Consider the following 26,460-nt stretch of genomic DNA (forward strand, 5'->3'; position numbering starts at 1 on the left):
CCTGAGCCAGGGGGGGGTCTGCAGTATTCCAGGGCACTGCTGATGACAGCACAGCCCAGCCTGGCTCATCGGCAGGGACTTGGAAGGACAGATCAGTCATTCTCCCACTCAGCTCCTTTCAACCCTGCAAGTCAAGCTAAAGGGTAGGGTGGTCCTAGCTGGACAAGCAACGGTGATGGGTTTCAGGATGTCGGTTACAATGGATTACAGCCAGGCTGTCCCATCACCCGGGGGCTGCTGTGTTTCATTCCCCAGACAAGTCTGAAGGTGACTGACTGTGTCTCGCTCACGCAGCTCATTAATCAATGTGACTAGCTCACTGAGAGCTCCCAGCTCACCACAAATACAGGAAGTGTGCCAGAGGCAAATTTTATACTGGCAGAGGACAGTTCCAATCCTCTCACGCTGGGGCCAGGAAATCCTCCTCCTCAGCTCTTGTTAACCCTGGAAGCCAAAGTCCTAACGGGTAGATTGGTTCTAGCTGGACAAGCAGAGGGAAAGCTTACCAGACCGTGCTCTCAATGGCAAGCTTTTCGATTTTAGCTGGTTAGTCTCCAGTGACTACCCCAATGCACACTCTAAAGTTGCCAAGCCTTGGCTCTGATCAACCTGTGCCTAATAATGTCTGGAACTAGGTAAGCAGGATGCATTCCTCCAGGGAGAGAGTGCACATTCCACTCCAGACACGGGAATTTCCATGTGTCGGTGATAGACATGGAACTCTCAGTCTGGTCTAGTGACTCTGAAGCCCGGTGATGGGTTTCCATGTGTGTCAGATACCCTTTCTTTTGAAGGCATTATTAACCCCAGAAAAGCGATCCAGCAATCGACTAATAATCGGTTCCTACATACATGGGTTTCCATGTGTGTCAGACACCCGGTAATCAGAGATTATGGGAAATAATTCAATCCCATTTCCTGCATTTTCCTCACACCCAGTAATCCGCTGATTCCCCCGTATCTTTGTTTCACTGTAACACATAGTGGGCTCTGCCTGTACCCTCTGGGAATGAGTGTCCCACATTCTCTCTCTGAACAAACATTTTCTGATCTCCTGACTAATGGCCTAATTTGAAGATGATTTGAATTCTAATTTCAAACTTTGTGCTGTGGTTTGGATGCTGGTCTGTCTTTAAGTCACACCCAGAGCCGCTAGCATTAGCTCCAGGTTAATAATAATAATCTCTGCATTTGATATAGCGCCTTATCTCATCTTCGAGACGTCTCAAAGTGCTTCACAGAATATATTGTATAGTGAATCGACTGTATATTTTCTGGACAAATACAGCAGCCAATTGTGTACAGCAGTGCCCACAAACAGTCATGGATTGAGTGACCAAATTATTATTATTTTCTTTTGAAGGCATTATTACCCCCAGAAAAGCGATCAAGCAATCGACTAATAACCGGTTCCTACTTGCTGTTAGGTGAACAGAGCCGTGTGGAGTAAGGAAACGCCTAAGATTTTGCGCTACCTGGGAATCAAACCCAGGTCCTCTCTTGAAAGGCACGTGCTCTAACCACTACACTACAAGACTCCATGCTACAGATTGTCCACAATTAACATTAAACACTGCAGATCCAGGGCTTACACATTCACAGCCACACAGGACAGTAACACAGAATGTCTCAAAGTCACGGTGAGTTTCACCCACAAATACATAGTCATTCCACTTTACAGTGAATTCTGTTATAACGCTGCCATGTTACATATGAATGGATGTCACTTTTCTTAATATATTTGAGCTTCCTAAAATAGTTTTTACAGAAGGATGATATTTTGTTCACCAGTTATTTTGTCAAGCCATTTTTTTACAGTTATTAATATACTGTAGTTACACACTAATTACAATTATAGTTAGACTTATTAACAGTTATTGTATCATTGAGTAACTGTCTCACATGCTCTGCACACCCTCTGTGATGTGTCTTTCTCTCACCCTCTGTATGGTTCTCACACCCTCTCTGCGTGTGTTTTTCTCTCACCCAATGTGTGGGTCTCACACCCTCTGTGTGTGTGGCTCTCTCTCTCACCCTCTGTATAGCGAGGTGACCACAGGTGACTATAGCACCCTCTCTCAGAGCCAGCCTCATACCTGGGTTAAGATTCCCTCTAAAAACCACACATTCCATCAGCGTTTTAACAACATGACCTTCAGGCTTTAAAGAGCGGCTCCCTGTTGGGCCGTTGTATTGATCGACCTCAGTCAGCACTTGTGCTGAATTGGAAATTCTGACAAGCCCTGAGTGACAAAGCCTCCTGAATTGCTCTGATGTATCTACCTGAGTCCCTCGTCACCCATTCCCCAACTGAAGGCAATAGTCTCTCCGCCTCAGACTCTGAGCCCTCGCCCACACTTTTTCTCACTCACTCCCGCTCCAGAATAGTTTAGCTCAGCCTCAGCCTACGTGCTTCGCATTCTAGAAGGTTCCGAATGTGATGGTTCCACCGCATCCAATGACACGCGTGTTTGAGAAGCGACGATATGTGTGGGCCAGAGATCTGCTGGTCTATAATTATAATAATCTTTACATTTGATATAGCACCTTATCATGCCATTGAGACGTCTCAAAACGCTTTACAGGAAATGATCGGCCGCAGTTTAACAGGACCTCGGTTTAACATCTCAACCGAAGGATAGCACCTCCGAAAATATAGCGCTCCCCCAACACTGCACTGGAGCATCAGCTTAGCTAACGTGATTCCAAGTCCTGACACGGGGTTTGAACCCACAACCTTCTGACTCAGAGGCAAGAGCCAGGCTGAATTCACTGAGCCAGGCTGAAATTAGAGCTGAGGATAAAAAGTGACCTGATTGAGGTCTTTAAAGATTATGCAGGGTCATAACAGGGTACAACAACTTTGTATTTATACAGCGCCCTTCATGCGGGGTTGCATCTCGGAGCACTTAAGAGTGGTGGAGCTGACGCTGAGCCGGGAGGTGGGGGAGGTGACTGTAGGCACGGTCGAAAGGGAAGGTCTTGCCAAGCGCGATCTGAGAAAGTGGAAGGAGGGGGCAAGGTAGAGGGATAGAATATCACGGTGCAGTGGCTGAAAATGCAGCGTTACGGGGTGAGGTTGGAGGCGGACAATGGGATGGAGGTGAAGGAAAGCGGTCCTGGTCAGGATAAACAGTTTGTCCCACTGGTGGGCCAGGCAGCATTGACTGTCATTTCCTGAGTCTGTAGTTCAAGGAACCTATTTCTGCAGAGCATTGAGTTAACTTAATGGAGGAAAGGCATGCGCTGTTTATCAATAATAATAATCCTTACATTTCACATCAAGAGGACACTTCACAAGATTTACTGTAAAGTCTAGTACCTGCGTGTTTTGTAGGTGAGCGTGGCAGCTAATTTGCACACTGTAATGTACACGGAGTGCCTGTGAGAGACAGTCACTCAACTGGGACCTCACAGTCCCCAATGTGAAGCCTCAACCCACAACCTTCTGACCCGAGCTGAGTTGTGCTGCAGCCACCATCTTGCATATCACAGAAGAGAACGAGGTTTTTATACCGTCAAATAAAGACTCCAGACCTGCTATGCTCATCTCCTCTACTTAATATTTGTATTTAGGGTTAATTTGGGGAAGAGGCTAATCACATAGCCTAAGCTGACGTTCCAATGCAGTGCTGGGGTGGGGGTGCGTGTTACATTGTCGGAGATGCCGTCCTTCAGATGAGACATTAAACCGAGATCCAGTCTGCCTGATCCTATGGCACAAATGGAAAAGAGAAAGGAGTTTATCTCTCTCGGTGTCCTGGCCAACAATCCCCCAAATAAAATTTGGTCTCGCACTCGATGGCTGTTTGTGAGATACTGCTGTGTGCAACTGGCTGCTGTGTTTCACTCACAAATTACACAGTCACTACATTTTACATTATATCCTGTGAAGTGCTTTGAGACGTCTTGACGATGTGATATCAAATGCAAGGATTATTATTATACTGTATTACAAAGCAAAATCCAACCACCCCTCCGCCAATAATTTAACTCAAATACATTGGAAGCTGCTTAACAGACATATTTTAAAACCGGTAAGAATACGAATGAATCGATGCCTGATATTTTGTCCGATTTACTTGGCGTCCGGCTAAAGTGGCCTCCACTGTAATTTAATTTCCATTGATTGTCAGATCTTTGGGCTCCTTTGATACACTCTAACTAATAGCCGGGAGAGTATGGTTGTTGCCCCTCCTCAATGGATAACCTTAGAGTAAAAATAACCAAGTTAGATGTCACTCTGGGGTGAAAAACCTACAAGATAAACTCCCCTCCATTCGGTCAGATAAAAGATGGCGGAGAGGAGGGATCCACTTCACAGGGGTGTCTGCAATGCCATCTAGTGGTCATGTCCAGCGGTATCAACCCTGTTCAGACACAAACCATAAACCGCAGCTCCCTCCCCACCCTGCCGGTAAATCCCACAGAACAGCAATAGCACAAGTCAATCCACCTCTGTCAGCTTCTCTGTCTGCTGGCTTAATTAACGTTGATCCAAGTACTTCATTTTGCTAATGGCAAGCAGCAAGTCATACATCACATCCACAGTCCTCTAGTCATTGTAAAAAGTAAGCAAGTCAGCGGCCAGAGGCAAGAGTTATTGCAAAAGGAAACTATTAATGGAAATCACAATGGCTCATTAACAGCGCTGAGAGCACAGGCAGACACGATATACAGCTGATGCAAAAGCCAGTTCAACTCCTCACACAGATTTACAACACGGCAGCAAGTCGTCTCTCATTCAAATGCCTTTACACCAGAGATTGGGCACTCTCTGCCAGGTTAGCTACTGCTTTGCAAAAAGCCCTCGAAAGTCTTTTAGTTCAATGACTTGAGAATCCAGTAGATCCATAACGTAGTGCCTCATGCCCTCGCCTCACAAACGAAAGGACCCGGGTTCAATTCCCGGACAGGGTTAAACCTTAGACAAGTTTCCTTACTCCACACGCCTGTTTACCTAACAGTAAGTAGGAACCCAGTTATCAGTCGATTGGTGGATCGCATTCCGGGGGTAATATTCCCTCCAAAAAAACAAGCAAAAAAATGTGGTCAACCCAAACCAAACTTAACCAACTCAAACGGAACTAATTACCATCACCAAGTGAATGCATCACAATGCATCTATTGTCTCGCTGTAACCTACACAATCCTCCTCACTATCTGAAACACAAACCTGCCCTCTCTAGCAGGATATATATATATGGGAACATAGGAAAAGAGTATGCAATCAGGCCCTCAAGCCTGTTGTGCCATTCTATTAGATCATGGCTGATCCTGTACTTCAACTCCAATTAGTTGAGACACCATTAACCCCAACTCAACACAACCCATTCAATGCAGTCACTGCCAGTAAACCAGGGGGAGGCGAGAGGGCGGGGTGGGGAGATCACAGAGTTTATGTGGGGTGAGACTGTGGAGCTATCAAGGATCAAGGTGAGGACAAGGATGTCAAAGGCGATTTTCCGAAGACAGGAAGCTGGTGGAGTCCAGTGGAGGACAGGGTGAGTGAGCTCAAGACAGATTGACAAGCACTTCCACATCTTTTATGCTTGATACTCCGCCTGTATCCGACAAGAGCTGATTTCAACAGAGCAGCCTCAGAAAAGCTACTTCACCCACTTTCACTTGCAGGTGGTCAGAGCATATGACAGCACAGCCAGACACGCAGCTCATTACTCACCAAGGACACTTTGATCAGCACATCAAAAGAAGTTGTGAGTTGCTCATCAGCAGCGGTAGCAGAATGCTGCTATTCACTGTCCGCACCCACACACTCCCCTCCTCACACTAGTGATTTGCTGGTAAATGTATTTGGGGGAATGTGGGGAGGGTTCCCCAATCATTGTTTGGAAGGAGTCCCGTAGCATAGTGGTTAGAGCACTCGCCTCACAAGCAAGAGGACCCGAGTTCAATTCCCGAGCAGGGTGAAACCTTAGGCTTTCTTATTCCATACACCTGTTTACCCAGTAGTAAGTAGGAACCCAGTTGTTATGGATCGCTTTCTGGAGGTAATCTCTTAAAAAAAATTGGTCACTCAATCCATGACTCTTTGTGGGACGTTGCTGTGTGCAATTGACTGCCGTGTTTCGCCCACAAAATACAGTCAAGCCACTTTACAGTATATCCTGTGAAGCGCTTTGAGACGTCTCAACAACATAAGACGCTGTATCAATTGCAAGGATTATTATTAAGGAGACAAACATTGAATTCCCGCTGGGATCTTTTCCACAGTCTGAGGCTCCGGAGATTGATCCACTGAGAGCCTGAGACATTACTGAACGATCCAAGTTCCATCCTTGTGGTGGGCAGGGGAGGTAGCTGAACTGGCTTCAAGGTGACAATCTTGGCAACAGACTGTCTGATTCGACCCAGCCCTCTGTGGGGGTCTTGACTTGCGCCTAATACTCTCCGGAATTTGGTAAGCAAGATGCGTCCTTCCAGGGAGAGAGTGCGCAGTCCATCCCAACAATCTATCTCTGGCATTTCCATGTGGAGGTGGGATGCATGGAATTCTCAGTTTGGTTTGGATGCTCTTAAGCATGGTGATGGGTTGACCTGGCTGACCAAAAATAAGCAAATAGAAATCCCTGGAGGGATGCATCCTGCTTACCTAATTCCAGAAAGCCTTATGTGCAGGTTGGCAACAGCCAAGTCTTGAAAATCCCAGAGTGTGTGTTGGGATAATTGCTGGAGTCTAACAACATCTTGCACTTATATAGCGCCCTCCATGCAGGGTAGTGTCTCAGAGCGCTCAAACCAGCTCAAACCACATAGCTTTCCACTGTCTGGCAAGCTTTCCTGTTGCTTGTCCAGCTAGGACCACCCTACCTGTTAGGGCTTTGGCTTGCAAGGTTAACAGGAGCTGAGTGGGAAGAGTGCCTACCCCGTGTGAGGAGAGGGCAGGCACATGTAGACTCTTACAGTTGGTTCCTGTCTCTTGCAGTATTTCTGGAGCGTAGCAAGTGTGTGTGCACGTCTCCTGGACTGGCTCGCTTGCTCACCTTGTCTCCGGCCGCTTTTATTACAATAATTTCACAGTGATAAATTCCAGCAAAATAAATAGCATCATAAAATCCAATTGAATTCTGCTTTTGGTGGGAGTCATAAATGCAGTTTACAGCCGCCGTCTGCTTCATTTCACTCGGAGTGGAACGATTGCCCTGAGAGTCAGCGCCCAGTGCCTCCCCCATCCTGCCTGTCTATAATAATCCTTGCATTTGATATAGCACTTTTCACATCTTCTAGACGTCTCAAAGACCTGTCTGTCATTCTGTAAATGTTTTCTTTGTGGAGAGGACCCATCCATTAGTCAGGTGCACCAAGACCTGCCCGGAATAGGGGGTGGCGGGGGAGGTATTGGGCTGTTGTGGAATTAGCTTGGCTTCTGAGGGTCAGCCTGCTCAGTGGTAACATTCTCACCTCCGAGCCAGAAGGTTGTGGCTTCAACCCCAACTTCGTGATTTGAAATGATACAGATTGATCGTACAGTCTAAGCTGACTATCCAGTGTTGTGCTGGGGGTTTTGTTGCATTGTTGGAGATGCCATTCTTCGGATGAGATGTTAAACCCAGGTCCGGTTCAGGTGGTTGTTAAAGATCCCATGGATGTACATTGCTGTGAATCCTGTGAAGTGCTTTGAGCTCTCCTCTCAGTGTGAAAGGTGCTATTAGCAAATATAAGAATGGTTATTGTTTGCCTAAATGCTGCTCAAGTGATCTGTACACTGTCCATTCCCCTCACTATGGAGACATCCTTCAACTGTCTGTATAGTGCTGCAACCTTCAATTCAAACCGTTAGCAGTAAATGCTTTGTATTTTATTCCAAATCCTGCCCAGGACAGGACAGTGTCTGATTCCAGGATAAGGCTAGTTGTGAGCTGTGATGATGGTTTCAGACAGATAAGATGTGCTGATCTCCCCGTTCTCCAGCCTTCCATGCGTCGCAGGATCTGTCAAAGCACAGAGTAAAGCAGTCCCATTGTTCAACAATCCTCACCCTGTAATCTTCCTTCTTGTCTGAGCTCACAGCTCCCGCTCACTCGCTCACATCAATGTACCCTTCATGGAGGATAACACATCAAAGCTCTGACATTTATAGGGATAGACACACAGCGAGGGCGAGGGGCTGTCAAAGAGTAGGTCATAGGAACACATCCTAACACTGACAGTGAGAGCGTCACAATCTGTTAGAGACAGAGTAAAGCTCCCTTTATTTGTCCATCCACACTCCCAGGTCAGTAACAGCACAGATTAGAGACAGAGTAAAGCTCCCTCTACACCGCCCACCCACACTCCCAGGTCAGTGACAGCATGATTGTCAATATAAAACACTGTATGTAAGAACACGTGGGACACTTCCCAACAGAAATGCTGAGCGAGTTGGAAATTGGAAAAGGAAATTATAGAAGTGTTTGAGAGAGAATAATACAAAGGGGCCAGGGAGAGGGCAGGGACTGGCAGGGATTGTGAAGGAGTGACTGAAGGAGCGAGCGGCAGCATGGCTTTGACAGGCAGGATTGTAATTACTGAGATATTGGGTCTCCCGAAGAGGTTAGTCACATTGGCCTGAGCGTGGGCTCAGCCTGTGCTCATTATCACAATCTACTCACAGACCGCCTCTGCATAAACCACCTCAAAATACTAATAATAGTCCTTGCATTTAATATAGATTTATCAAGTCATCCAGATGTCTCAAAGTGCTTCACAGAATATATTGTAAAGTATAGTGACTGTATATTTTGTGGGTGAAACACGGCAGCCAGTTGTGTCCCACAAACAGCCATGGAGTGAGTGACTGATTTTTTTTGAGGGGGGATTGTTGGCCAGGACACTGAGAGAGAAACTCCCTTTTTTTCCCCCAATAGCGCCGCAGGATCTGTAGCTACAGGCTACTTGGCGTCCACAGGATCTTGATTTAACATCTCATCTGAAGGATGGCATCTCTGACAATACAGCACATCCCCAGCGCTGCACTGAAGTGTCAGCCCAGAGCCCCGATGTAGATTAATGAAATAAAGGTCGAAATAAATATTCAGTTGTGATCATTTATGAGTTGTTGTTACCCTTGGTTGTTAATTGTGCAACTGGCTGCCACGTTTCACCCACAAAATACATAAGTTAATTCACTTTATAGTATATTCTGCGAAGGGCTTTGAGACATCTCGAAGACATGATAAGGTGCTATATCAAATGCAAGGATTATTATTATAAAATGATTTAATACAGCTTACGACAAGCATTGTAAGATGGAGATCGGTCGGCATCCATTTAACTGAAGCAGACCACAGGATAAGTGAACGGGCAAGCAGCCCGGGATAGCAGCTGAAGTGTGAAGAGATCTGAGGAAAACGTAGCTCATTGAACATCAAGCGGGTGAGCTACAATCCTCTCGCAAGTAAAAGAATTGTAAACAGGAGCGAAGAGCAACAAATTGTGTCGGAATAATAATAATCTTTGCATTTGATACAGCACCATATGTCATTGAGATGTCTCAAAGCACTTCACAGAATATACAGTAAAGTGAATTGAAAATGCATCGGCCAATTGCACACAGCAATGTCCCACAAACGGTCATGGGTTAAGTGACCAAAATTACAGTATTATTTTATTTTGAGGCATTATTGTCCCCGGAAAGCAATCCGTCAATCTACTAACTACCGGGTTCCTTCTTACTGCTAGAGGTGTGTGGAGTAAAGAAACTTGCCTAAGGTTTTGTCCGCCCGTGAATCGAACCTGCGTCCTCTCGCTTGCAAGGAGAGTGGCTCTAGCCACTACACGACACCTTTGAATGAATGAATCACACTGGAAATAGGATGTAAAACTCCTTGAAAATGGATCTTTCTCTGATGGCTGGAGGGCGACAGATGTGATTGAAGGCATGAATTTACAATTTCATATTAGTAAATAATAATAGAAATAACCCTCACGTTTGATACAGCACCTTATTACATTGGCAAGACATTTTAAAGCACTTCACAGGATCCACTGTGGCGGCAGCCAATTTGTTAAAACTCGGCTTAATATCTCATGTGTCAGTCTGGCACAGTGATAGCACTCTCGCCTCTGAGTCAGAAGGTGGTGGGTTCATAGCCGAAGCTGACACTCCAATGAAACAGAAATAGAAGCCGCTGAGAACACTCAGCAGGTCAGGCAGCATCTATGGAGAAAGGAAGGTGAGTCAACGTTTCGGGTCCACAACCCTTCATCAGAACTGACAGCAGTGCACTCCAATGCACTGCTGGGGTTGCATTGTCTGAGGTGAGGTCATTTGGATGAGACGGGAAACTCCATTCTGAGGGACATTTTGTTTACTTCTGAAGTGCCCCATGGACACTGGCATATGTGTGTATCCTTGTGTTATGCGAAGAGGCTGGAATAGAACCCATAGAAATGTACAGCACAGAGCACAGCCATTTGTGAAAGAACCATTCAGTCACATTTACTTTCTTATTCCCCCAAACTTCTGCAAACTATTAGCTTTCTCTCTCTCTCTCGTTTCCTGGTGAAAGCTAATCTGGATTCTAATATGAATGTCATGGCTGATTAGAAACAGACAAACTATACAGATCCCCAGTTCACAGATGATGAATCTGTACAGCCTTAGAAGTGTCTGCAATCCCAAGTATCTTCTTGAACGATGTGATATTTCCTGCTGCCTCAAAGCAATGTATTTTCAGCGAGACCCTGGTTGGAGCCTCCCAGCTGTTGTTAGAATGGATCTGGTGAACACACACTATTTACCAGACTCCACAGACGTTCCGCAGAGGCCTAGAGGGGAATCATCAGCTGGTACAGGGTTACAGGCAAGGGCGGTTGAGGCCAGGACGCTGGGCTCCTTTAAGAACTGGGGATCTGTATAGTTTGTTTGATGCTGTGCTGGGCGGACAGGAGAGTGGAGATTCTGTACAGATGAGATCAGATGGGCCATTTGTACCCGTGGCTGTCTCTCCACAGCTTTTAAAGCCGTTCAGACGGCCAATCATTCTGAGCGAGGTCCATAAGGACATTTATCACTAACTACAACCCCACAGCAGCCTTTTACAGGTCCAACAAGAACCTCTGCTGAACACTTGCGGGATGGCTTCACTCACCTCACCATCTTGTGCTCTTGTTTGGTGGCTACTGTGGTGCGTCTGTGATCAGGTCATCAGGTCTCTCACACACAACCTTCAGATGAGACGTTAAACCGAGGTCCCGTCTGCCTGTTCGGGTGGACACTAAAGATCCTGTGTCGCTATTGGAAAAGAGAAGGGAATTTCTCTCTCCCAGTGTCCTGGCCAACAATCCCCCAAATAAAATTGGTCACACACTCCATGGCTGTTTGTGGGACACTGCTGTATGCAATTGGCTGCCACATTCACCTACAAATACACAGTCACTGAATTTTTACAGTATGTTCTGTCAAGCACTTTGAGACATCTCAATGATGTGATAAGGTGCTAAATCAAATGAGAGGATTATTATTAAAGCCTTGTGGTTGCTGTTTGCGTGGAGTGACATCAGGAGGGCAGTGCCTTTCCAGTGAGATTAGAAGCAGCGGCACAGATGTGCCACATTCCTCTCGTCACTGGGTAGTTATGGGGAAAGCAACGATATTATGCGAATTAATCAGCCTTCAGCTTTTGAAATCACATCTAAGACCAGCGCTGTGAAATATGCCACAGTCAGATGGTGGCAGGACTAATTGACTTGTACACCAGCAAGGTGTTCACCAAATGCTGATGCCAGAGGGCAAAGAGTTAGATAAAGTTTGAACCCGCAATCATCCACAGCTCAACACATAAAAGGCTACACTTTTCTGTGTTCATTTTTTGGGGTGTCAACTGGGTGTCTGACACACACAGAAACATCACTGTGCTTAAGAGTATCCAAACCAGACAGTTCCACATACGTATGTCACTGACACATGGCCATTTCCCCGTGTCTGGAATGGAATGCACACTCTCTCCCTGAAGGGATACAACCTGCTTACTTAATTCCGGAGAGTATTAGTCACAGGTTGGCAAGAGCCAAGGCTTGGGGAGTGTGATTGGGGTAACTGGTGGAGTCTAACCATCTAAAAGCACAGTTTGCCATTGAGAGCACTGTCTACCAATCTTTCCGTAACTCTGTCTGTCCAGCGCTTTGGGATGTCCCCCCAATGTGAAAGGCGCTTCACGAATGTAATTTTGTGGCTGCTGCTGTTGTTCTCGCTACCTGTCCAGGTAGGACCAGCCTACCCATCAGGACTTTGGTTTGCAGGGTTAACAGGAGCTGAGAGGGAGGATTCTCAGACCCCAGTGATAAAGGAAATGTCTAATTCGTGTTTCAGAGCCTGAACCGTCCAACGTCAACACACACAGGCAGCAGAACTTGCAAGAAAATTTTAATGATGGCCACGGGATACGAAACAAGCCACAAGAGGGAAAAACTTACAAAAACTCAAAGCTCCTCCTGTAGTGTCAGGTACCTGATAAATTAAGCTTTTTTCCTCTTGCACACTTAATTACTGACATCTAGTGAAAATAATAAACTGAAAAACTGGGAAGAAATGAGAAATTAGAAGACACACATAAACACAAATATACCCTGACACACACAAACACACGTAGCCAGACACACACGCACACGTATATACACCCAGACACAGGCACGCACGCACACACACACACATCCAGACACAGAGACACACACCCACACAATATAGACCCAGACATGATACATATAACCAGCTGGTTGCAGATCAGCAAGCCTGGTGACTGTATTAAAGGTCAGTATTTTACTTGTGAAACCAGAGAGACAATGAGGCCGAGAGACAAACCAGAGACCAGCTCCACTTCACAGTGGGCTCACACTCAGTCACTAGCTGTATGCTGTGCCAGCCTTCGTCTCCAGCCACTGACCCCCTCTGCCAGTCTGGCACTGCCCCCCCCTCCCCCAGCCTGGCATTGCCCCACTCCCCCCAGCCGGACACTACCCCACTCCCCCCAGCCTGACACTGCTCTACTCGCACAGCCTGGCACTACCCCTCCCCAGCCTGGCTCTGCCCCCCACCACAGCCTGGCACTGTCCCTCCCCCAGCCTGGCACTGATGTGGGAGGAGGGGCTTCTCTCTCATGTTGACCCCATCCCCCCAGCAGAACCATCAGCCAATCAGCCATCTAGGGCAAGTCTGTGCCACCTTCAGCTCACTGCCAGAACTGAAGCCACCTCCACCCAGCAAACACTGGCATTCACAAGTCTACCCAGCGCTCTGCCACCCCCAGCCCAGCGAGCAAGGGGGGTTAACCCCCTGATCGGGCACGCTTTCAGGTCAAAATTTAACCCTTGGCCCAGTGAGATTTTTACCCCGTCTCCAGGCAGCAAGAAACCTCAGTAAAGGGAAGAGGGTGGAGGTGCTTTGTTCGGCCTGGAGAATGAGTGGATCAAATTAGCCGCAGTGTGAGACCGTGGCGATGGATACACACACACACACACAAACAACAACTTGCATTTATATAGCACCCCTTCAAGCAGGGTAGCACTTCAAACAACAAGCCACAGTTGAGGCCACAATTTGGGGTCTCTTTTGGGGAGAAAAAATACTGGCTTTTAAACCCAGTCACCACCTGTAAAAATGAGCAGAGGGCAAACACCAGCAGTTCCACGCCTGAGCCTCAGGTCCACAACCAACGCCACTGAAGGCAGAGTTCAGCTTCCCAAAGCGAGCAGCCCGTGGACACCCTGCCTACTGCAATCCGCTTTGTGCAACACAAGACAGACTTTGCACCGCTTGTCGTTACCTGTGGCTCATAACGTCTTTATTTTGTTTGTTTGTTTAAAAAAAAGATTTCCAATGGTTGAGAGTTCGTAAAGAGTCAGAGTCTGTGAAAAGTCTGGACCAAGGAGCATCAATCTCTCTCCGCTTTCCCTCCACACTGCAGTGTTGGCCTGTACTGTACTGTCCTGTGATGGTACGAAGCCATGATTGAGAGGGTATCTGGGAGGGAAGGTTACCAGGCGAGCCACACTGCAGTGTTAGCTTGGACTGTGCTGTGCTGGTGCAGAGCCACATTGAGAGGGTATCTGGGAGGGAGCGTTACCAGGCGAGGGGATTGAACGTATCCCAGGAGGAAGTCTCTGTGTCGACACTCACACGCTCGCAGTGATCCACTCCTCATACCAGCTCCAGCACCTGTGAACAGACAGACTCACAATGAATATCGGGAAAAATACTGGCTTTTAAACCCAGTCACCACAGATTGTCCCTCACTCCCCCAATCCCCGTACAACAATAACAATTTGATTGATATGCCTTTACTTTGGGAGGATGTCACAATGTGCTGGACAGTGAGGGGTTTGCACCCGAGCTGCGGTTTGGGACCAGCAGGAGTGCAGGGCAGAGGTGGGTGGGAATGGGAGGATGACCGAAGGCACGGTCGAAAAGGAAGGCCTTGAGCCGATCCTTGAAGGAGAAAGGGAGGGGGCGAGGTGAATGGGATCTGGGTTGAAGTTTCAGAAGGTGGCTGAAAACCTGATCGCCAATGGTGGGGTGGGTAGGGCAGGAACATGGAGCTGGCAAGTACCTGCCGAATGGAGGGAGTGGACAGGTTGATGAAGTTTTAATAGGTTGCAGAGGGAGGAGCATGTGGAAGATCTTGAACTGGTTCTTGTGTGTGGAGCTGGGGGGGGGGGGGGGAGGGGGTGATCGGCTCACGGAGCTCGGTGCTAGACTGAGCTCTCGCTCCCCCAATACTAACAGCTTGAGGATGTTATGTGAGGTTGGGTTACCTAGTTGTGTCGATAAAGACAAAGTTGGGTTTATAACGAGAACACATTGCTCAGTCTCAGCAGCCTTTGGCTGGCACAGAGCTATAGCATGTCCCTGCTCTCAATAGCCCAGAGACCAATCTGCCTCTGGAGTGGAGAATAGTGCCAGTCAGCCATACACACACAAACCTACAGCCTGCTTTAAGCAAATCAAAATTTGCTGCCTGCAGCTCTGGGCACACACTCTGTTACAGACTCTGGGGTTTAATTGTGCTGCCTGATCATTCCAGCAGCGGCCACTGATTTTCCCATAATTAACTGCAAGCCATCTGTCCTATCGTGTAGTGGTGGGGTTAGGAAGCCAGGCGTAAGCTTTCTGTGCCAGGCTTGCCAGCACGGCACTTTGAACGCACTCAAACAGCACAAAGCAATCAGATTCACACCGGCAACAAAACACACGCTGTCGCAGCACAGTGCGAGGCAGCCATTCAAACCGTCTGAATGACGGGCTCCTGAACATTTTATTAATACAGCCTGCCTTATCTGCAGGACAAGAGGGCAGACCAGTCACTGAAATTCTTCCCACTCGGCCCCCATTAACCATGCAAACCAAAGTCCTAATGGCTGGACAATCAGTGGGAAGTGTGGAGTGCAAGCGAGTGACCAATTTTATTTGGGGGATTGTTGGCCAGGACACTGGGAAAGAGAAACTCCCTTCTCTTTTCCAATAATGCCATGGGATCTTTAACATCCGCCTGAACAGACAGATGGGACCTCGGTTTAACAACTCTTCTGAAGGACAGCACCTCCGACAATGCAACACATCCCCAGCACTGCATTAAGAGTATCAGCTTAGACTATGTGATTCCATTTATACTCCTTGCCATGGGGCCCTTAGCATCAAAATAAATAAATGTCCCGGCCTAATATCTCCCCAAGTAAAATTGATCGCTAACTTCAAGGCTGCCTTTGGGCTATGCACAAACTGACTGTCACATTCCCCCCACGGCACACATGTTCACTACACTTTAGTGTGAATCCTGTGAAGGCATCCTCCCGAGGTGAAAGGCGCTGTATCACATGTAATGATTCTGGTTATTAATAACAATATCTCTTCACTCACCTTTATTGTGCCTTGGCTGTTTGCAGCAATTAGTACATTTGATTCCTGTTGATATGAAAAAGAAGGAAATAATTCAAATACAAGAATTGAACTACTCAGCAAATTAGATATGAGGAGAAACCAGGGATGTCAGAACACAGTGTGCGAAGCTAAGCCGACACACAGCAAACCAATCAGCCACAAAAACAAACTGGGAATTGTCGCTATTACAATTGGTTCAGATCTACACAAACTGTGATAATCGCTTTTGTACCTGTATACATCCCTACCTGTTTAATCCCCAACCTACTATCCATCACCTCCACTCGACTGGCTCTGGACGACAGTATAGAGGGAGCTTTACTCTGTCTCTATCCCATGCTGTCAGTGACCTGGAGTGAGTATGGACAGTGTAGAGGGAGCTTTACTCACTACCTCTGTATCCAGTCAATATATTTTACAGTAAATGCTCTGAAGCACTTTGAGACGTCCTTGTGACATGGTGCTATACAAATTGATAATAATCATGCATTTGATATAGTGCCATTGAGATGGCTGAAAACAATTTACAACTGTATCAAATGTAAGGTTTATTATTATATAAGCAGTGTTGTGGTTATAGCTGACACAGGGCCAGAACTCAGCTGATTCTTCCCCAAACCAGTCATCCAACTTCCTATGGCCAAGAAATGGAAACATAGCCAGTCTCTGAACAGAAGGCCCCCATTCAGCCCAATGAGTGAGTGTGAATGCGTGTGTGTGAATGTGTGACTTTATGATTAATCCCATCTCTGCCCATAGTCGCTCAATGTTTTCACAGATCAGATTCCCTTTTGAACAGTTAACCTGTCTAAGTTGTGATGAATGCTAAACCCTAACCATCCTTTAAGTGAGAAAATTCTCCCTGATCACTCCCCTTCCCACTTCTGCTACCAATCCCAATAATAATAAGACGCACGTTGAATGTGGTGCCTCACACATCAGGAGGACGTCTCAAAGCGCTTCACAGGATATTACTGTAAAGCTCAGTGACTGTATTTCTTACAAAATAAATTATGAAACTAAACAATCACAGCACTTCCCAATCGCTGAGAGGTGATGTTACAGGCATCACATCAAAGGCAAGGATCAACGTGAGAGACAAATGCTTATTGCAATGCCCCACTTAATTCCCCTCACCCAAAGCACAGAGTTTTATTGAGACTGGTGCTGTACAGGAGCTGTGCAGGTGATGGAGGCCCTGTCTCCCAGGATAGATACAGGTATCACATCTACAATCTGTTACAGCATTGGTGACGCTGCAGGAGACTGAGTTAATGTGAGAAACGCACAGTAATTGGATGCTCACATCTCACTGCTCGCTGGTGAGATGTATCTGCTGAGCTCTAATTATAATCACAAGTGGTGAGACACCGGCAATGAGGGAAGCACCACTCACAGCATCAGACCCTGGTAACACATTGAACTTTTCCCAACAATTTTCCACCAGTCCCTGGGAGCACAAGAAAAACATTTTTCTATGAAAGTCACAATCAAAGTCTTGACAAAATCACTTAGCAAGGGAGAGAGGGAAGGGGGGAGCAAGGGAAATGAGCATGAGAAAGAGAGAGAGAGAGGGAGGGAGGCCTCTCAGGCGGGAATAGGGCCTCTCTCTGATGGTAGAATTCCAATAATTTGGAAGGAATCGTGTCTTCATCCCCACCAGTCTTTCTTTCACTCACTGAACAATCTCAGTATTCTGTCCTGTTTTACCCTCTGCTCTCCTTCCTCCCTCACATTCAGTAACTAATCACCACCTGCTTCACCTCTGCTCCCTCTCCCGCCTCAGCCCGTATTTCACACCAAAAGCCATGAGACCCTCATTCCCACCTCCCAACTAGATTTTCCCCATGCTCTCCTTGCGTTCTCCCTCACTCCCACCATAAGCTCCAGCTGGTCCACACTCCACCGCCCACATCCTCCCCTGCACCAACCTGCGCACTCCTATCACCTCAGTCCTCGCCAGGCTCTCCCATCTCCCTGGGGCTCTCACCTATGTATGCCTTCACGTTCAGCTCTGTGACTTTTTCTCCAACTCTTCTGCTCGCTTCCTCTGCTCAGCTAACTGGGGCTCGCTGCTCTCCCTTCCCCTGCCACACCAGCAACCAAGCCTTCAGCTATTACCCTCCTATCTTCTGGAAATGCCTGCCTGCCTCAATCTTCTCTTCTCTCCATCTCTAATAACCCCCTGGTTCAGGCATGGGGCGTGGCTGCATTTCACTGATACCCTGACGGGGTGGGACAGTGCTAGCCTTCTCCAGCGGGGAGATGAGATCCGGAAGAAAGTCTGTGATGGGATTGGAGATCGCATGGCGGCACCATCCATGTGCCACCTCGATCCGGTATCTATAGCGACCAGCACAACCCCCGGTGGAACTCAGAATTTCCTTTTGAAACTTTGCTATTCTGCTTCTGTTGGAGCTGAGCTGTCAGTGAGGTGTGCGTCACACAGCCTCTCTCTCTCTCTCCAAACACAGGAGATAACATTAAGATTGGATTTATTTTTGACGCTATGGCTGGTGTTGGACATGGACCTCCTTTGGGAAAGGGGGTGAGGGGTAAGGATGAGGGTGGGGGGACGGTGAGGCGGACAGTGGGGGAAACGGTGGGGTAAGGCAGGCTCAAGGGCAGTGCTGAGGGTGAAGGAACAGGATGACAGATGTCAGCAATCGGAAAGCCAAATCAGTTACCATCTCCGCCACCGGTGCTCATTGCAGCCCAGTGAGTGTAATAGCCTTGCTGGGCTGTGTGAAAACAATCACACAATAGGTGGGTAACCAACTGAACTGCTGGCTGCTCAATACGTCTGGCTGAGAACCTGAAACACGGGTGGCATGTCCATTGGAACAGGACACAAAGCGGGGGGAGGGCAGCGAGATTTAGTAAAAGTGGGAAAGAGGGAAAACTACAACAACAACAACTTGGATTTATAAGGCGCCCGCCACGCCAGAGTGCTTCACAGTAACGGATCCCGGGGCTGAGCCAGGGGGAGGGGGGTGACCAAAAGCGCGATCGAAAAGAAAGGTCTTCAGCCGAGGGACAGGGACCCGGTGCAGTCTGGCAAGGACTGGGGTTATCGGGGAGCCGAGTTTGGTGCGGGTAAGAATACGGACGGCAGAGTTTTGTATGACCTGGATTTTTTGAATGGTAGTGGAGGGGAGACCGATGAGGAGGACATTTGAGTAGTCCAGCCGAGAGGTGACAAAGGCATGGACCAGGGTTTCAGTGGTTTTTGGAGTGAGCTATTGGCGGAGACGGGCGATGCGTCAGAGGTGGAAGAAAGCGGTGCTGGTGAGGGACCGGATATGGGGGAGGAAGGATAATCGGGGGTCGAACCTGACACCAAGGTTGCGTACGGGTTCGGAGAGTTTTAGAGGGGAGGTCGGGTAGGTGGAGGAGGTGAGAGCGATGTGATTTTAGACGTTGACGAGAGCCAAAGAGTATGGCTTCTGTCTTATCAACATTCAGCTGAAGGAAATTCGCGCTCATCCAGCTCCTGATATCTGACAGGCAGACTGCCAGAACATCAAGGCCTGGGGGTCGCAATGTGAGGTGGAAAAAATAAGAGTTGGGTGTCGTCCGCATGCACGTGGACGTGTACCCCATGTCTGCGGATGACATCCCCAAGAGGGAGCATGTAGATCAGAAAGAGGAGGGGGCCAAGGATGGATCCTTGGGGTATCCCGCAGGTGACCGGGTGAGAACGGGAGGAAAAGCCATTTGTGCAGATGTACTGCTGGCGGTTCATGAGGTAGGACTAGAACCAGGCGAGTGCGATTCCACTGAGATGGATGACGGAGGAAAGGCGGTGGAAGAGAATAGCGTGATCGACTGTGTCGAACACGGCAGAGAGGTCCAGGAGGCAGAGAGGATGTCATTTGAGACTTTCACAAGCGCAATCTCTGTACTGTGGGCAGGGCTGAACCTGGACTGGAGGCATTCGAAGAGGGTGTGGGAGGAGAGGTGTGCGCGGAGTTGATTTGCAACAACGCATTCTAGGACTTTTGCGAGGAAGGGCAGGTTTGAAATAGGACGGTAGTGGCTGGGGTTTGAGGGATCTAGGGAAGGTTTTTTGAGGAGGGAGGTGATGACAGCAGTTTTGAGGGGGGCAGGGACTGATCCAGAGGAGAGGGACTGGTTGATGACATCAGCCAGTAGTGGGCAGAGGTGGGGGAGCTGGGTGACCAGCAAGTTGGTGGGGAGGGGTTCGAGGCAGCAGGTGGTGGGTTTCATTGAGGTGATGGTGGGTGAGAGGGAGGAAGGAGAGATGGGGAGGAAGAAATGTAGGATAGGGGTCGTGGTAGGAGCTGATGATGGGGAGGGTGAGGGGGATGGAGAGGGGGTGGTGGTGGGTGACAAGAGGCAGGAAGATGAGGCTGCCTGGCGAATATTATGTATTTTGGATGAAAAAAAGTCCATGACCTCCTCACAGGCTTGGGACGAGATGGAAAATAGGTCGATTTAAAGCGAGGGTAGAAAAAAGAGCAGTAAAGTAGGAAAGGCAGATTGGGGAATTGGGAAGGCATTTGATAAGGAAGGCGGCGAGAACATAAGTGTAAATAGGCCTTTGCCACTTGTTGGCGAGTTCATAACAAGGGGGCAGGAATATACCCACTAACAGGCCGAAGAGAGTCCAGGAGGGGCTGAGGATGTGGGACTCACTGTCAGAGACTGGGGTTAAACCAAAGGTATCAATACATTTCAGAGAAAACTCAATGTAAAGAGAGAGAAGGGAATACAGGTTTGGCAGAATTAGGAGTGATGGAAGCTCCTATGGAATATAAAGCCCCTCACAGACTGCTGTTGATTCTATGTACGTAATGAACAAATGCAGCTTTTTAGCAAAATTCCCTACACTACAAGAGCCCTGGAGAGTTGAGAGTTTCTATTAAATCAACCTGTCCGCTCCCTGCGCTCTGCAGGCAGTGGCCTGCTCCATGTTTCCCACCCTGCCTACACCACTGTCAGCGGTCAGGCCTTCAGCCCTCTGCCCGCACCATCCCGGAGCCCCTCGGTTTTGCTTCCTCCCTTGCCTCCTTCAAGCCCCGTCTCAAGACCTACCTTTTCGACCATGCCTCGCTCCACGACCTCCCTTACCCTCCACCCCTCTCTGATCCCAACCCCCAGCTCGGGTGCATCACCTTGGGACATCCTCCTGACGTGAAAGGTGTTGCATAAATCTAATTTGTCGTTGTTGTTAAGATTTACACCTGGCCTGTGGATCCCAAATGATTAACACTGAAGCCTGGTTAGCAAACAGGATCACTGAACATGGTACAAGCCGATGAAGAATGGTACAGTCACACAGTCCTGCAGATAACAACATCTCACCATCCTCACCATAAGAGACAGGCTGGGGTAGAAGTACTTGTGTTGTAGTACACGTCACACTGTGGTTTCTGTGCAATTTATTAGACCATCCATCAACAACAAATTACACTTGTATAGTGCCCTTCATGTGGGAATGATGTCCCAGGGCACTGGACAATCAGGGGTTTTGGACCTGAGCTGGGAGTTGGGGTCAGAAGGGGAGGAGGGCAGGAGGGGTGGCCCAGGCACGGTCGAAGAAGGTCTTCAGGTGGGACTTGAAGGAGGCAAAAGAGGGGGTGAGGTGGAGGGATTGCGGAATAGAGTTCCAGAGTGTGGGGGCAGAGATGCTGAATGCCCGACCGCCAATGCTAGGGAAGAAGTGCGGGGGACATGAAGCAGGCCGGTTTCCGCTAAGCAGAGGGAGCAGACAGGCTGATATGGGGTTATAAGGTCAGAGAGGTTGGGGGAGCAAGACCGTGGAGGGCCTTGAAGGTAAGAACAAGGGTTTTGTACTCGATTCTCTGAGGAATGGGAGGAACCGGGCAAGAACGGGGGGTGATAGATTCTCGGAGCCTGATGCGGGAGAGGACACGAGCTGCATAGTTCTGAATAATCTGCAGTTTGTGGAGCAAAGATTTGGGAAGTCCAGTGAGCAGGCAGTTGGGGTAATCAAGCTGGGACGTAACAAAAGCGTGGATCAGGGTCTCGGCGTCCTGCGATGAGCAGTCAAGCACTGCTTGGACTCCCTGCAAACCTCCTTTCCATCATTCAACCTCACAAAACCCACTCAATCTATCTCTGAGGGGGAACTCTAGCAGCCTCCCTCAGAGGCTGAGTAAACCACCACCATCTGATCACATTGTCTGAAATGTGGTGTTTGTGAAGATACAAGCCATGGTGATTTAACAAGCGAAGGCAATAATGGAAAGGCAGCCAAACTCAAGCAGCCCTGAGACCCAGCACCAGCATGCCTGCCAATGTCCACAGCAATATTTATAATAACTGTTGTGAAACAATGAAATGCTTAAGAGGTCCAAGGTTTTTAATAGTGAAACACCGTCCAATTTCCACTGGTACGGATTGGCTCCATTGAAGTTTAATGCACTTAATACTTACCTAAAGCCTGGCGTGAGCCTTATAGTATAATGACAGACCACCCCACTGCCAGCATATCCTCTTGTTCTCCTCAGCTCACAAATTATTGGTGTTATTAAGAGGCAAGACATGGTTAACTGTAATGCAAATATTTTTGTTTCAGAAATTGAATTGTATGTTGCTATTAGGTTAAATAGCTCCAGGATCGGGTTTCTACCACAAGGTCTCTCCAGTTACCTTCCCTGTCAAAGTTTCCCCAGTGGTTTCAAATTAATACAAAGATTGTAAATCCACTGGCCGAAGGCAGCACCACAGGAGACGCTGGCAGCACCACCTGAAACAGGATGGGACATTGTATAACAGCGTCAACCAGCCTAGTCACTGCATTAGATGTCAGTCTAGATTGGGAGCTCAAAGTCCCAAAAAGGGTCTTGAATCCACAATCTTCATTCATGCAGTTCCTGCGCCAGGCAGGTCCGCGGTATTCCAGGCACTGCTGACGACAGCACAACACAGCCTGGCTCATCAGTAGGACTTGAAATGGCAGAGCAGTCACTGGGAGCATAAAATCATCCCTGTTAACCCGCAAGCCAAACCCTAATGAATAGGGTGTTCCTAGCAGGACAAGCAGTGGGAAAGCTTCCATGCACAGCGATATCAATGGCAAGCTATGCGGTTTTAGCTGGTTAGACACCAGTAGTTACCCCAAAACACACTATGGTGTCTCCAACTTGGCCTAATACTTTCCAGAATTAGATAAGCAGGATGCGTCCCTCCAGGGAGAGAGACTGACACAAGGCTGACCAAAAAAGAAGTGAACTGGAGAGACTGAAACCTGGAGGAGCAAGTTTCTCACCTGCGGCTGAGAGGGTTCAGTTGAGGAAGTGACAGCATTTTGGTAACAATCAATCCATTATCTGTCAGACATCAGGGCCACAAACCTAACCTATCTATCCACTGCAGAGAAACTCTGAACCAAGCAAGGAGAGGAGCCGATTGAGTGGCATTCAAAGACTCAGGAAAACCAGCGTAATGTAGGCAACCTAATAACCATCTGACCTCAGTCAACAAACAAATAAATCTACAGCACAGAAAAACAAGAGGAGGCAAACTCGGGGGTCCTGAGACATGTTTGGGGTACTGAGCAGCCGGTGACTTTAATGGTAGTGAAAACAGTGCAGGGAGGCAGTGTGACCAGGCACAAAGCCCACAGTCTGACTGACACTCAATTGATTTGATCAATTCCTGAATCAAGAGGCGGACGACTCACTCGTTCAACAACAACAACAAATTACATTTACACAGCTCCTTTCATGTCAGGAGGACATCCCATGGTGCTGGAGAGCGAGGGATTTGGACCCGAGTTAGAGTTTGGGACCAGAAGGGGTAGGCGGGTGACCAAAGGTGTTTCGAAGAGGAGGGTCTGGAGATGTGCCTTGAGGGAAGCAAGGGAGGAGCAAGGTAAAGGGTCTATGAGATGGAGTTCCAACATGCCCAGGGTACACCTCCCCACTCCTCGTTGCCACTTTATAAAATCCTCCATTCAGAGCGCGCACTTCACTGCAGCCCCCAACAGTGAGCGAGCAGATTACATTCAAATAATCATCCCACAGACCGTTCACTGAGAATGCCAATTAAATACATGGCCATGAAGGATCCGAAGGAGACAGGTAGTGGGAGGGCGCGAGAAACTGAGAATTAAAATCTTATTTTTTAACGTAACAATATTACAAAAAGGCTTAACTTCAATTAGAATCAAAACTCCAATGTTCTTGTTACTGACAGACAACCCAGTTGAAATTATGTTGGTTATTTTCCACTGTTTGAAACTCCGTGGTGTGTGAGTGGCTGAACCCAACCAAACTGGCAGCACGTCAAATTCTACTGCTCAATGTAACCAGGAAAGCTCTATCCTCGGCTCGGCTCCCGATCATTCGTGTGTCTATTCATAATCACTCGTGATCAAGGCACGTCAGCAAAAGGTCACCAAACTAGTCTGGTCTGTTTCTAATAATGATCACTGCATTTGATATAGCGCCTTGTCATGTTGTCAAAACGTCTCAAAATGCTTCACAGGTTATACTGTGAAGTGTAGTGACTGTGTATTTTGTGGGTAAAATGCAACAACCAGTTCGGCACAGCAATGTCCCACAAACAGCTATGGAGCGAAAGAATGATTTCATCTGTAGGATTGTTGGCCAGGACAGCAGGAGAGAGACTCCCTTCTCTTTTCCAATAGTAAGTGACTATTTTTTCATTAGTCATGGGATCTTCAACATCCACCTGATCAGGCAGACGGGACCTCGGTTTAACATCTCATCTGAAGGACGGCACCTCTGATAATGCAGCGCTCCCCCAAGTCTGCATTGGAGTGACAGTCTTCTGATCTCAGAGAGGTAGCAGTCAGTGCTAGACACCTCAGCAGCCCTGGGCTATCGAGGGGAAATCCAGCCAGGGTCGCTGTCTCTGTTTCAACATGTGTGGATGTTGAGTGAGGACAGGACCGTGCTTGGCTGTGATGCCTCCCAACCTGCTGATAAACACAGGCTCACGACTGTGTTTATAAAGAGCATGTAGGTGTAGGATAGAAATGTCAATTTATATTGTATCCCTGGACACAAATTGGCTTCTGTGTTCGCCTATAAAAATAACAATACTCAGATACCAATCCAGTGCCTTTCAAGTCGAGAGGACATGTCAAAATGCTTCACACACGCTGGGTATTTTGTACACAGTCTCCTCACTCTACAATGAATTATGTGAAGAACTTTGAGCCCCCTCCTGCTGTATGAATGTCAGGATTATAAACCAGCCTACATTGGAAAGAAAATGGAGCAAATGTGTTGATGCAGTGAGCAACAGTTTACATTAAAAAGTAAAACCCACAAAAGATAGGTGAATGTGAGACAGAGACCTAGTGAATTGCAAAGTCCAACCAAAAAACCTATCCCCACTGCGCTGCCACCACTACTGTGCACAAGATCATCTATAATGTAAAATAATAATAATCCTTGCATTTGATATAGTGCTTTTCACGTCTTCTGGATGTCTCAAAGCGCTTCACAGAATATACTGTAAATTGAATTGACTGTATATTTGTGGGCGAAACGTGGCAGCCAATTGCACACAGCAGTGTCCCCCAAACAGTCGTGGATTGAAGTGACCAATTTATTATTGTTTTTTTTCTTGAGGGATTATTATCAGGTAGTAAGTAAACTTGCCCAAGGTTTTGCCCTGCCGGGATTTTAACCCAGGTTTCTCGCTTGCGAGGTGAGTGCTCTAACCACTGAGCTGCAGGATTCCGACATCTGAAAAGCTTTCTGACCGGCCCCAAAGGATCTTTCAACCCTGGTTGGTATTTCAACTTCCTCATACCAGGCAGCTCAGCGCACACACAATCACACTCCACTCAAATGCCTCACGGGCACATAGTTGCTTTTACGTCCCCTTTGCTCCAATAATTTGAGCCAACCCGGCCCTATTGTTATGAGGAATTATGAGCAGGGTATCTATACAGGTTTACTTAATGTCAGCTAAAAGGGCACTAGTCACACCTCAGTGAAAGCCTAGGATGTCTGGCAGACTGACACAGTGCATTAGTCCCAGTAATTTCAAATAAAAATGATCACAGCAGAATACATAACAGCTAAATGTCAGCCTGAGGCAAATGATGGCGATGGAGTCAGTAATAGCAACACTGCTCCCTTTACATACCCAGACAAGCTCTGAACTTGTCAGGAGCAGCTCCATCAATAGGGAGAAAAGCTAACCGTTTATGATACCAAACCCACTGAAACCAAACACAGTTCATTATTAAGTTTATTACAACACAACGCTGGACAGTGGCAGGATTGTGGTCGAAGGGGTAAGCCTTAAGGTGGAATTTAAAGATGTGACCAGGCAAATAGGGGCAAGGCGGTGCGATTGAGGCAGGGAGCTCCAGAGGTTAGGGCTATAAGGGCTGAGGCATGAATCAACAATAATAATCCTTGCATTTGATATAGCACTTTATCAACTCTTCGAGACATCTCAAAGCACTTCACAGAATTGACTGTATATTTTGTGGCTGAAACATGGCAGCCAATGGTGCACAGCAATTACAATTACAAAATTAGGATTATTATTAATAACCAAACCCTAACTAGTGGATGCAAATGCCTAAGATGACCGAAGGTGTGGTTAAA

General features: G+C 47.6%; 1 protein-coding gene across 1 annotated transcript in view; it reads right to left on the reverse strand.

Annotated features, from left to right (window-relative positions):
* Window positions 1–13,789: 13,789 nt before the first annotated feature.
* The window catches only part of cop1 (COP1 E3 ubiquitin ligase), a 67,230-nt gene continuing 54,559 nt past the window's right edge, over window positions 13,790–26,460 (reverse strand). The window contains exons 19-20 of the mRNA XM_042335550.1: window positions 15,854–15,898; window positions 13,790–14,155 (exon numbers count right to left, since the gene is read on the reverse strand). Of these exons, the coding sequence (XP_042191484.1) occupies window positions 14,138–14,155; window positions 15,854–15,898 (63 nt within the window). The 3' untranslated portion in view covers window positions 13,790–14,137. The remainder of the gene's footprint in view (window positions 14,156–15,853; window positions 15,899–26,460) is intronic.

This window comes from Callorhinchus milii, unplaced genomic scaffold, assembly GCF_018977255.1.
Source record: "Callorhinchus milii isolate IMCB2004 unplaced genomic scaffold, IMCB_Cmil_1.0 Scaffold5, whole genome shotgun sequence".
Classification (NCBI taxonomy): domain Eukaryota; kingdom Metazoa; phylum Chordata; class Chondrichthyes; order Chimaeriformes; family Callorhinchidae; genus Callorhinchus; species Callorhinchus milii.